Raw genomic sequence first — 12,197 nt, forward strand, 5'->3', positions numbered from 1 at the left:
TTCACAGGGATATATAGAATCGACATATGAATGAAAGTTATTGTTAATATATAAAACGTCGTCAGTATATCTAAATGTCGAAATGTGGCAGCAAGAGATTTTTCCTTCTGACGTTGAAGTTTTTGAATAAATTCTGCTTCATATGAATATAAAAACAGGTCCGCAAACAAATGAACACAATTCGTGCCCATGGGAATTTCAACAGACTGTTGGAAGAACTGAATATTTCCGTTTTCCATTTTGTTGAAGAAGCAACTGTCTATGATGTTACAAAACGTATAATCTTTAATTTATCGTGAGGAATGGTCGTGTAAAGTGTTGAAAAATCATACGTTTTGATGTTCTTGATTGAGAAAAGTTTTGCGATTTCAAGTTTACTAAACGTTCTTTAGAATTGTTTAGAATCCACATTTGATTTACACTACATGTACTTCTGGCATATGCAGTCGTACAGTAAGTTTGAAGTTTCTCCTTCACAGCATTATATTCTTATGTGTCCTGCTTTAAATGATATTAGGCGATATTATATACCAGAAATATTTTATACTAGACCTAATGTTATAAAATTTCATAATCTATTTGTAACCAAAAATGAAAAAAATACTTTTAAAATTGTGTAAATACATATAATTACCGAGAGAGTAAACCCCCTCGGTTAAATGTATATATAGTCTATCATTATCAAGATTGTAATATATATTTATATGAATTACTTGTGCATGCGTGAATATTGTTTTTGAATGCTTGTTTAATATTTTCTCTTTGTTGTGTTAACAGCGAATGAGAAAAATAAAATTTGAAATTTGTAATATTTTCGTGAGAAGCTTGGTGCTTGGTAGAGCACTTACTGGATCCAGAAATTTATCTTTGTAACGGTTTTTATGTAGTTTAGGAATCCAGTATAGATACGGTAACTCATATTCATACGACCCATTGACCGGGATATTAAATGTGTCTAAAACTGGAGCATGGTTTTGAAGAATTTCATCATTTGAAAGGGCAGTTGGAGTATAAGAACAGTCAGCCTTGGGTCATTCTCGCTTCATCGAAGCTATTGATAGCATTAAAAAATTTGGCACACCCACCACCACCCCATCTTTTCCTACCTTACTTGCATTGATATGTTTTAAGATATGGCCTTTGTATTTTTTATGTGCCATCTTTTTGCTGTAGACCTAATCAATTTTATAATTTTTGCATATATTGTTCTTCCGTAAATTTAGGGGATCAGCATATTGATATGTCATTATGTATTGTGTGAGAGAATGACCCAAGGCTGACTGGTCAGTTACCGACAGCATCAAAACACGTGACAACGATAATAAATTTTGATTGGCTGTTATCAGACAAGGGGGTAAGATATTTCGGAATTGCGTAACAAGTCTGCCGAAACTACAGAACTGGGGAAAATTACATAATATGGCACCTGACACCTGCAAGGCCTGGGAGAAGACCAGTAGCATTACATATAAAGAAAAATCAAAGCCACAGAGTTACAAACAATTCGAAAAGTATATTAACTTACTAACATTTACATACAAAAAACAGCATTCAACACATAAATGCAATTATTTACATAAATGTTGTTATGTCAAACACCTTGTCAATCAAAGGGTTACGTAAGTTCACATAATACTTGTTTGTAAATGTCAATGACATCTATATCGGATGTGAAGAGTTTTTTTTCCCAGTTTTCGGCTATTATTTTTACGAATTTTTGGTTTTTGCCCTCAAAATCTAAAAGGTCTCAATGTTAACAATCTGATTTATAGTTAAAGGGTTACAGACTTTCAGAAAATAATTGTTTTCAAATGTCCATGTCATCTATATAGGATCTGAAGGAGTTTTCTATTTTTCGGCGATTTTTAAAGAAAAAAAATCATGTTTTAGCCCCAAAACTCGTAAATGCCCTCACATATTTATGTCAAACAACTTTATATATAAACAAAGGGTTACATTCGTTCAAAAAATACTTGTTTGCAAATGTCAATGACATTTATATTGGATCTGAAGAGTTTTTCCAGTTTTTGGCTATAATTTTTACAAATTTCATGTTTTTGCCCCAAAAGTCGTAAACGCCCCCACGTAGAAATGTCAAACAACCTGATTTATAATCTAGGGACTATGTACTTTCAAAAAATACTTGTTTGCAAAAATCCCTAGGGGGTCCCCCATTACCTTTACTAGCCTATGGTCTATAAATCCACGAAACAAAATGATAAACTCCATTTGTATCTCGTTAGAACTTTACAACACGTTGTCATTCCATTATACAGACTGCGACACACTTCACCCGTGCCAAACAGGGTGTCTTCAATCAGGGGAGATGTCAGAGTAAAAAAAAATTCCTGTATTGAATGCTTGTCTGGTCGAAGTTTTGCAGTTTATAGAAATCGGGAATCTAATCATATACACTGAGCATCTGGTTGGATATATTGCGTGCTCAATTCAAAATTTATCGATGATCATATACAAACTTGGATATACAGATAAGGGAATAATGATCGAAAATATACATCTGTTTAAAATGCGGGTATTACATTTGCAATCCATAATAAACAGTTGATTACACAAAGACACATATAAAAGGAAATGTATAAACGAAAATATAGTTTTATTGTTTCTTTGGGAACCACATAATTATTTACGGTCTCTGTATGTCCATATTCATTGAATGAACAGGAGAGAGAGAGAGAGAGAGAGAGAGAGAGAGAGACTGTCTTACTTCGATGTACAATATATCATTTCACAGAAGGAAAGAAAATTGATCACTGATATAATGGTAAGCTTACAAGCAATAAAAATTCCAGCTATTTAAAAATTTGTTATTGACAATATATTAAAAACTTACAGGAGTTGATGTTTATAATTGAATTCATTGCAAATTAAAAAAAAAAATCAGTTTAAACTGATTTTGTATGTTAGAATAACGGAAAAAATTAAATTGTCAAAAAAGTGGGGAGAGCAGACCAGCCCAGCCTCCCTGCCCACCCTAGCCCCCTGTGTACATATCAATTTGTGTTGAAAGAAAGGTGCATATCTGCATTTCATTAAATTCCAAAGGAGCTCGAAATTATGTGTTCCCCTATTAATTATTTTGTATGCAAGATTCGTTCCCGAATTTAGAATCATGCTTTCAGTCAGAGCAGAAATGAATTCATTTTGAAGTACATCTAGTTTGAATGCAAATGTGGGGTTCTTTCTTTTAATTTCATCAGACTCATTAGAACCCCCTCCCCAAACTATGCAGCTTTGTTTTTATTGATATCTAAATCGGCATATGAATTCGGATATAAATTATATAGTGTTTTTTCGTGATCATATAGATATCGATACTAGAAAATGTTTATACTCTTGCCTTTTGCATATCCTACTAATGCATTACAGTAGATTGACACTGTATCATATCAAATAAAACCTCAACACGAATTTTACTGATTTATGAATACTAACATCTTATCGAATACATTTGAATTTGAAATTTCGACGTACAGCGGTATGTCTATTTTCAGAATTTATCTATTGCGCCAGATCTACGAAATGAAAATAATCATTATGGCATGTTACAGAAACGTTAAAACACACATATGCTATAGTCCTGCAATGCATGCATGCGATTTTTCTGAATACATGTATTTATGTATTCGTGAATGAGGTTCCTACGCTTAAATTTTGGTTTACCATTCCTTACACTGTGTAAATGAAGGAAGACTTGGTAAAGGGTGCAATTCTACACCATACAATTAGTATGCATGCATGTGTTGAAAAGTAAAATGTACATGCAATAACCAGACATGTATCGTCATTTTTCATTGGGGGGGGGGGGGGGGGGGGGGGGGGGGGGGGGGGGGGGGTACAACAGGAAGATAAAAATGAAAAATTGGATTCTTCAAAATTTCTTGCCATTCAAAATAATAATTAAAAAAGATGAACGAAAACAGCAATAAAATAAAACAAAAAACCCAAACAAACCAAGAGGTTTTATCCGATGTTCAAAGTCCTAATGTGGGGGTGAAGGGTTAAAAGAGTCTTTTACTTTGACTGCCTTAATAATTTCCCCCTACACTTCATTTTCTTCCATCGTTGGGGGTGGGATGGGGTGGTTAGAGTCCTCTACTATGAGTGCCTTATAATATCTTCATTTTCTTAATTGGTGGTGGTGTGTCTTCTATTATATCAGAACTTTCAAGCTGGGGTCTAGTTTGGGGGTGGGGGGTTGTCACCCAATATAGTTTTTATTTGCATTACAAAATAACGGCCTCTCACTTCTGTCGGCGCGGGTTCGAAACCCGCTCGCGCCGGTAAGTGAGAAAGTTTCCCAGTTTACTTTCAGAAGGTCGGTGGTCTCTTCCCAGGTACATTGTATCTGGTTTCTCTCTTCCACCAACAAAAACTGGGCGCCACCAGATAACTGAAAAATTGTTGAGTGTGGCGGAAAACATAACAAAAAACAAACAAACAAAATAACAAAAAAATGGATATTGTTATCAAAGGTGGGGGACAGACACTCTTGTCCCCTCCCCTTGATTCTATGAACCTTTGTATTTGACCTTTGTATTTGGGAGAGGGCCTACATAGGCTATGCCTGTTGCCCAATCCTGTTGAGTTTCTCAACAAAATATGTTTAAATAAAAAAAAAATTCTATGTGCTTGATAACTACGCATATGATAATATAGGGTTATTGAACTTATTTTGGTGAATATTGGCACGAGTTGGCTGTCAAAATGCACGAGCTTGCGAGTGCATTTTGACAGCCAACGAGTGCCAATATTCACCTATATAAGTTCAATAACCCTTTTATTATATAGCTAAAGTATTTAGTTGTTAAATTATATCCCTTTTCACTCAAACTACTCCAAAATAGATGAGAATTCATCAATATTGGCAGTGTGCAATAACAGCATGCATTTCTTAACTGTTCAATATTCAACCCGTCATTAATTCATGAAGCAAACTGATTTTGTAAATGGGGACATCATAATTTATGTTCAGTAAAACATTTTGCTTAAGTAAATATCAAATACCGGCTCTGTCAGATTCGGAGGACCTTCGTTTGACATTTTGGCTTGTTTACGTCGTTACGGTAACGTCAATATTGAACGCTCATACTCGGAATGTTTCGGGCGCATGCAATTTACGCAATGCAAAGTTAGCGTTCAATAAATTCTCAGGATATTGAACGCTAACATTCTCTAGATTTTACGCAGATTTTATATTAGACTATTTATAAGCTATATAATAAACTCAATTATTACATTTTGCATTACTACAATTTGCGTCGAGTTCAACGCAGAATGTAATAAAGCAAAATGGCATAGATATATAAGATCTATTGAGCGTCGAATTAGCATAAAATGAAGTAATTGAAAATAACATTAGCTAAATATATGTTTAATTTTTAATTATTGCGTGCTTTAAATGAATCAAATAAATCTGTATTATCAATTATTGAGAACAATATTGAGTTACTGTTCTCTTATATTGAATTAACGATATCATTTGTCTTAATAAGAGCGCGATTATTACAAGATCATCGTTTGAATCCCCCCCCCCCTCTCTCTCATCCCATACACTCGCGCAGCGTTGTATATGCAAATTATCTACGCACAAACAATTTATGTACCTAAATGATTTCCTGATTTATAAATCTGCAATACTCTGACAAGTAAATCATACGGTATAAGGACTCATGCACAATACAGGGTAAATATTCTACTCTGATACTTCCCCTGATTGAAGATAGCTGATCGGCACGGGCTAAGTGTTTCGCAGTCTGGACAATGGACAATGTTGTTTACTGTTGGAATACAAATGGAGTGTATCGTTTTGTTTCATGGATTATATGCTAATAAAGGGAGTTTTACTACTACGTTGAGTATTTTCGACAAGTGTACACGTACATCTTCGGTCCTTTACAGATATTACGAGTAGACCCAGGTAAATAGTCATCCGCATTTGATGCTTTTTCATGGCGATCATACATGACCATGTCTTCTGTATATGTACAGTAGCATTTATGTATTTGCATTTTGCTTGAAGTAAGTGTGAATGGTATAGATTTTATACCCTTTGCTTATTCCATTTCATCAATAGATCTAGATAATAAATGAAATATTTCTCCGCGTTTTTGTATAGTTTTGACATATTTATTGCAAATGTACGCACATTCACGTAAAGAAAAGGCATTCTATATTTATTTATCCAAAGCGTTAAGAAAGATTTACTACTGTGCGATATGTTTATTGTAATTTTGAGCACTGCATGGTGTTTCAAAACGTGATTTCATTTCTTCTTGATGTACTATAAATTAGTATCGGAGATGTACGTGTTACCTGTCGAAGCTACCCGCACCGGTAAGACACTGATGTGAAGTGAAGCGTAGCAAAACTCGCCCCCTTATATACCATGCGAACCCTGATACATATAACAATAGAATATCCAACTAATATGGCGGATTAGCAAAGAAATATGGCGGACATATAGAATTATACTATATTTATTAATTCATGTCAGCTTTAACGTTGTTTAGTGCCTTCAGTTTGCATGGAAAGGCGAAGATAACACTGGTCAACGTTCATAAGGAACACAAAATTAAACGTTGGACAAACACGGACCCTAAACATACCAGAGGTGGGTTCTGGTGCCTTGGAGGAGTAAGCATCTAATCATCCCTAAATATGACCAACAAAACAACTCCATTTCAAATAGAATTGTCCCTCTTAAACATCACTATAAGAATTCATAAAAAGTTTGTAAAAATAATTTATTTTCAATCAATATAAAAAAAAAATCGTATACAAAACAAGAAAATGGTAATAAAAATAAATTACAATGATATAAACACATACTAGTATAGTTTAAAATGGATTATGCACAAGTGAATGTACATTGTTGTGCTCGTTCTTCGTAGCACGTGCTTCCTGGACAAAATCTAGCTTGAGGTGCTTCACGCGTGCAAGTGATGTATTTGTGTGGATCATACGGATGCCGAACACCTGTATTCAAATTTACTCTTTCACATATTGTGCCTGTAAATAAATTTAAAACGCCGTTTAAATAACAAAGTCATATTTCATATAGTGAGGTAAAATTAAAGGACTGTGAACTTTGACGTATATGTATTCGCTATTTCGTCCACACAAACATGTTTGATATTTTAGTGGGAAATGAAACCCTACTGAATGTTGGCATATGCGCTATTTTTGTTTTTTGTAAAAGCAGCCATACTCACGTGGAATGAGATATACATTAGTTTCATCAAACTGCTGACCGCTTCTACACCTAATCTTTGCTTGATTCCACTCCATGGTAAATAAAAAGGTAGCAGAAATTGTCTGAGTTCGAGAACAATCTTTGTCCTCATTCTCCACTTTAGCACTATAAAACTGGTAGGGGCGGAACTCAGTGTCATTTGATAACTTGACTTCAAACTCCAAGTTTCCATCCGGATATCCTGGTTTACCAGTGCAGTTAAAATCAACATTATTTTCACCAAAGAGCTCATCAATACTCTGTATGGAAGGTTTATCTTTTGGTGGGGCTGAAAGAAATGATACAAAATATGTGATTGAATATTTCATTATTCATAACATAATTTCGAAGATATATTCAACTTATCAAATGATATTATATTGACAATATGACAAGTTTTGTAATCAAGGTCGGTATATCCTCTAAACGAAACACAATTTTACAGGAAAAGTATTGAGGGGTTTCTCTAAAATCAGAAAATGTTAATTTTTTTTTGCATTCAAGTCTGAAGCATATGGTAAAATTCAGAGAAGTTAAAGCTTTGCTGCATATTCTAAAATCTGCTACTGATCTCATTCTCTTACATAGAAACATGTATCTCTTTTGTAGATATATATTTCCTTGCTTTACAAGAAATGGTTATCTATGTATGGGTAATAGGAACTCTACACAGATGGAACCGGAGAAATTTCTATTAGCATAAGTACATGTATTTTAAATTAGAAATCAAACCATTTTACAGTTTTTTGCTTTTATGTGCGACAGCGCAGGGATAATTTATTGAAAATCAGTAAACTTATCTCTCACTAGTATTTATACCTATTTATGAGGAATAAGCTTTTTTACATACACAATATCCTCAATTCTAACCATGCACAAAAAGACAATTATGATAAGACATTCCTTTTCCATAATGAGCTACTGATAATGTGACTGAAAAAAAACCCTCAACCCATATATAACATTTTGAAAGCAAAACAATGATCTGTAGCACAAATAAATCTTGTTCTTTTTGAAAAATCTCTACTTGGTTAGCTCTTTCTAAGTATCTGTGTTTTTTCCCATTAAAATAAAATAAATACCACATGTAGTAAAATGGTTCACCACAGAAAATATTTATATCTTTATATAGTTGATTGTAAACCATCATTTCTGTCCATAATGCTCAAAACTAATGTGCTTTGAGATATGTATTCAAGAGCGCTTTTTAACATAAGGCATTCATTGTCCCCTTGAAACAGAACTCAACTATATGACAGACAAAATTACTTCAGCATCTCCATCGTCAATTGCCCATATCTATGTAGCAATATTCCATTTCTACCTGCATATGTTGTGTATGTCTCTTATCTGGTTCAGTAGTACATGTAAGTGCTTGTTCTGCATATGATCCATTTTTAAATTCAGGCAAGCTAACGACATGTTACAGAGAGGTGTAAAGTAAGAATTTCGCCAAGTTCATGGTTATTCTAATGATTGTATTTACAAATACAACCTGTCATACGTTGAAAGCGGTCTGACGTGTTTTATATCAATAAATACATAATCAAGATGGAAGGCTTACAGCGAGTGTGACCGGTCTACAGGAAATGCTTACGCCTCCTAGGCATCTGATCCCACCTCTAGTGTTTCCAGGGGTCAGTGTTTGCCTATGCTCTAAATTTTGTATTCTTTATAGGATTTATAAGATTGGTCTCTGTTCGTTATCTTCACTTTTTTCATTCATGTACTAATGCTACCATGAACAAAAGCTGCGTTCACATTTTGTTTTTAAATTTTCAACATTGAAATTAAGGCGAGTGTCCTCAAATGAAAAGTATTGAAAAATTGGAAATCGTTTAAGCTTACTAGTAACAACTGCTATCATATCCTGTGGGTGTTTATTGTCTATTAAGCAGGTATACCGTCCCTCGTCCCGGCAACGGTATTTTACGAACTTCACATTTACTGAAGTGTCGTGGTTTTCTATTGTGGGTTTTACGACTACTCTCTTCCGATTAAATCTAGTCTGAACTCTGCCATCAGGAAGGACCCGGATTACAGGTACGTTGTTGCGAACAACATCAAAATGTCTCCATTTCTCGTCATAGTTTTTAAGATCACATTGGATTTCAATGTTTTTAGATCCCATTTGTTCACGTGCACTTGTTGCAAACATACCTTTAAAACAAGAGAATTGGCAGTTAGAATATGAGCATAGAAAGTATCTGCATAGATCACGATAGAAAGAAGGCGTACAAATGATCGGAAATTTTCACATACCACTGTGACAGTTACGCCCTATCCACGGGTCTGGACATGTGCATTTGTATGATCCAATAGTATTTCGACACGTTCCATTATTAAGACATGGATCAGTTAAGCACTCATTGACGTCTACCATAGAATATACAAAATAAGATAAAATTTTACAATTGTATGTATTATGCACAACTATTAAAGAAATGAAAAAGATAAAGTTGAGTAAATCTTGATGACTTGTAGTTCTACTTAACGATTTTTTTTAATATATGCATGGATATATTGCCTAATGCCTTACCGGTTTCGCAGTGAGTGTCAGTCCAACCAGCTTCACAATCACATCTATAGGAACCCATTACATTAATACATTCCCCATGGCTGCAAGGATTTTCGTTACATTCGTTAACATCTATAGTAAAAGGGAAAAAAATGAAATCTTCTTCATGTAAACATATAAACAACACGTTTCTCAAGTATACATTAGGCAATCTATTATTCGCAAATTCTCAAGTGTACATTAGACAATCTATTATACGCAAATTCTCAAGTGTACATTAGGCAATCTATTATTCGCAAATTCTCAAGCGTACATTAGACAATCTATTATACACAAATTCTCAGGTGTACATTAGACAATCTATTATACGCAATTTCTGAACGTAATCATAGACAGAATTTTTTAAATAAAAGAACGAAAATACATGTTTTCTGTATTTGCTAACCTTTCCCACAACGTTGGCCAGTCCAACCATCCGTACACTGACACATATAAGAGCCCTCAGTGTTTTGACATTTCCCGCCATTTTGACAGGGATTCGTTTTACATTCATCAATATCTGTTAGAAAATAGATAAAAATCATATAAGATAAAAAAAAAAAAAAAAAAGAAGATAAAATTCCCCTCTCATTTCGTCTTCTCATCATTTTTTTAACCAAAGAAATATAAACTATGAATTTATACCTTTTTTACAGTTTGGACCTGTCCATCCTGGGGTACACGTGCATTTATAAGATCCCTCGGTATTGCTGCAGGTAGCACCATTTTCACAAGGATTATTGTTACATTCATTGACATCTAAAAAAAAAAGCCATTATTTTTATATAACAGATATAGACCCATTGATTACAACACTCATTTAATTCTCCTCACCTTATTAACAAACTTTCATATAATTAATCATTTAATGTATACACTCTAACAAAAATACATTAACGTTTATTATTTACAATAGCTAACTATATCATGAAATTGCTTACCATAGTAAATTAAAGTATCAAGTTTTAATATCCATGTTATTAAAGTATAGCTCTATTGTGATGAGGTATAAAAATCCCCAAAGTTATTTAAAATATCAAATATATTCTGCTCAAACAAGTCAATGCAAATAGAAAATAGAAGGTCATATGTTTTTTTCTTCAAATTATTAAAGCTTCACAAGAATAAGTATACTTTTTTGTGCGGTGAAATTGACAAAACATGGAGATGCACTGTATATGATATTCCATAGCAAGATCAAAGGACAAGGTATGATGCGGGTCCTTTATGACCTCCACTTCGAGATGACCCTGTGTACAATGCTACATTCATGATTTAACGCTTCTTTTGAAATCACACGTTTTGGGAAACCTCTATCAGAAAGTTCTTGATATGGAATTATTGTAGAAGACTAACAAGTTACAAACCTTTATCACAAACCGGTGACTCCCATCCTTTCACACACTGACACTTGAATGAACCTTTTGTGTTCTGACATGTTCCACCATTCTTGCAAGGGGATTTCAGGCACTCGTTAACGTCTGTAAGTATGAGTACATATTGCTTAATTGCTGCGACTTTTTAGTTATAAAAGTATTGATGTAAAACAAAGTCTTTAACATCATCATATTATGATATGGACTTCTGTCCATATTGATTTTAGAGAAACAGAACATCTTATAATTGATCATAACTAATAATGTTTCGAACTAACATTAGATTGAAAATGCTCTATACAGAAGTACAGATACACATTCCAAATTGTTGTACATCTAATTGAATGAAAAAAATCCCATTCTCTTCAAAATAGAAGAACCGATATGTCATATTGCCAGACAAGTTGTCAGAATCTTTTAATCACTTTTCAGATTAATTAGAATTTTGCAGTTGGCCTGTCTGACCTCTGATTAATTGCCCTTATTGTGTGTTTTCTTGTTAGGTCACCACTGTTTTGCATAATCGTATTCTCATCGTGAAGAGGTTTGATTTAAATTGTGTAATAGTTTATAAATGTATATTTTTTTCTTGAAAATTCAAGTACTTGTAAAATCAACTATTGAGATAGAGAAGCTGATGAATCTTGATGTGACTGAGATTAGTAAATGTTGTGACCCATGAATCACCTGTATTTTGTACTAATTACATGTACGTATAGGAAGATTCAGACCCTGATCCCCCAACACATACCTTCCAGACAGTCCTTCCCCGTCCATCCCGCTTCACACTGACAGGAGTAGGACCCCTCACTATTCATACACGTACCACCATTGGCACAAGGTAGTGAAGCACATTCATTTTTATCTAAATAAAACATGACAAAATAAATCATCGATGAAACATGTAAATGTGGTCATAATTATCATCTAAAGAGGAGACAAGGCAATGGTTTAGATATAATAGTTTTTTTCTTTCTTCAGAAAACGCATTAAAAAGGGCTAATTAACGTAC

At 33.9% G+C, this 12,197-nt stretch overlaps 1 protein-coding gene across 1 annotated transcript in view; it reads right to left on the minus strand.

Annotated features, from left to right (window-relative positions):
• Positions 1 to 6,745: 6,745 nt before the first annotated feature.
• The window catches only part of LOC125660113 (fibrillin-2-like), a 64,078-nt gene continuing 58,626 nt past the window's right edge, over positions 6,746 to 12,197 (minus strand). Inside the window, exons 101-109 of the mRNA XM_056150763.1 lie at positions 11,937 to 12,050; positions 11,177 to 11,290; positions 10,455 to 10,568; positions 10,216 to 10,329; positions 9,792 to 9,902; positions 9,515 to 9,628; positions 9,101 to 9,412; positions 7,233 to 7,541; positions 6,746 to 7,029 (exon numbers count right to left, since the gene is read on the minus strand). Of these exons, the coding sequence (XP_056006738.1) occupies positions 6,869 to 7,029; positions 7,233 to 7,541; positions 9,101 to 9,412; positions 9,515 to 9,628; positions 9,792 to 9,902; positions 10,216 to 10,329; positions 10,455 to 10,568; positions 11,177 to 11,290; positions 11,937 to 12,050 (1,463 nt within the window). The 3' untranslated portion in view covers positions 6,746 to 6,868. The remainder of the gene's footprint in view (positions 7,030 to 7,232; positions 7,542 to 9,100; positions 9,413 to 9,514; positions 9,629 to 9,791; positions 9,903 to 10,215; positions 10,330 to 10,454; positions 10,569 to 11,176; positions 11,291 to 11,936; positions 12,051 to 12,197) is intronic.

The sequence above is a fragment of the Ostrea edulis genome, chromosome 9, assembly GCF_947568905.1.
Source record: "Ostrea edulis chromosome 9, xbOstEdul1.1, whole genome shotgun sequence".
Classification (NCBI taxonomy): domain Eukaryota; kingdom Metazoa; phylum Mollusca; class Bivalvia; order Ostreida; family Ostreidae; genus Ostrea; species Ostrea edulis.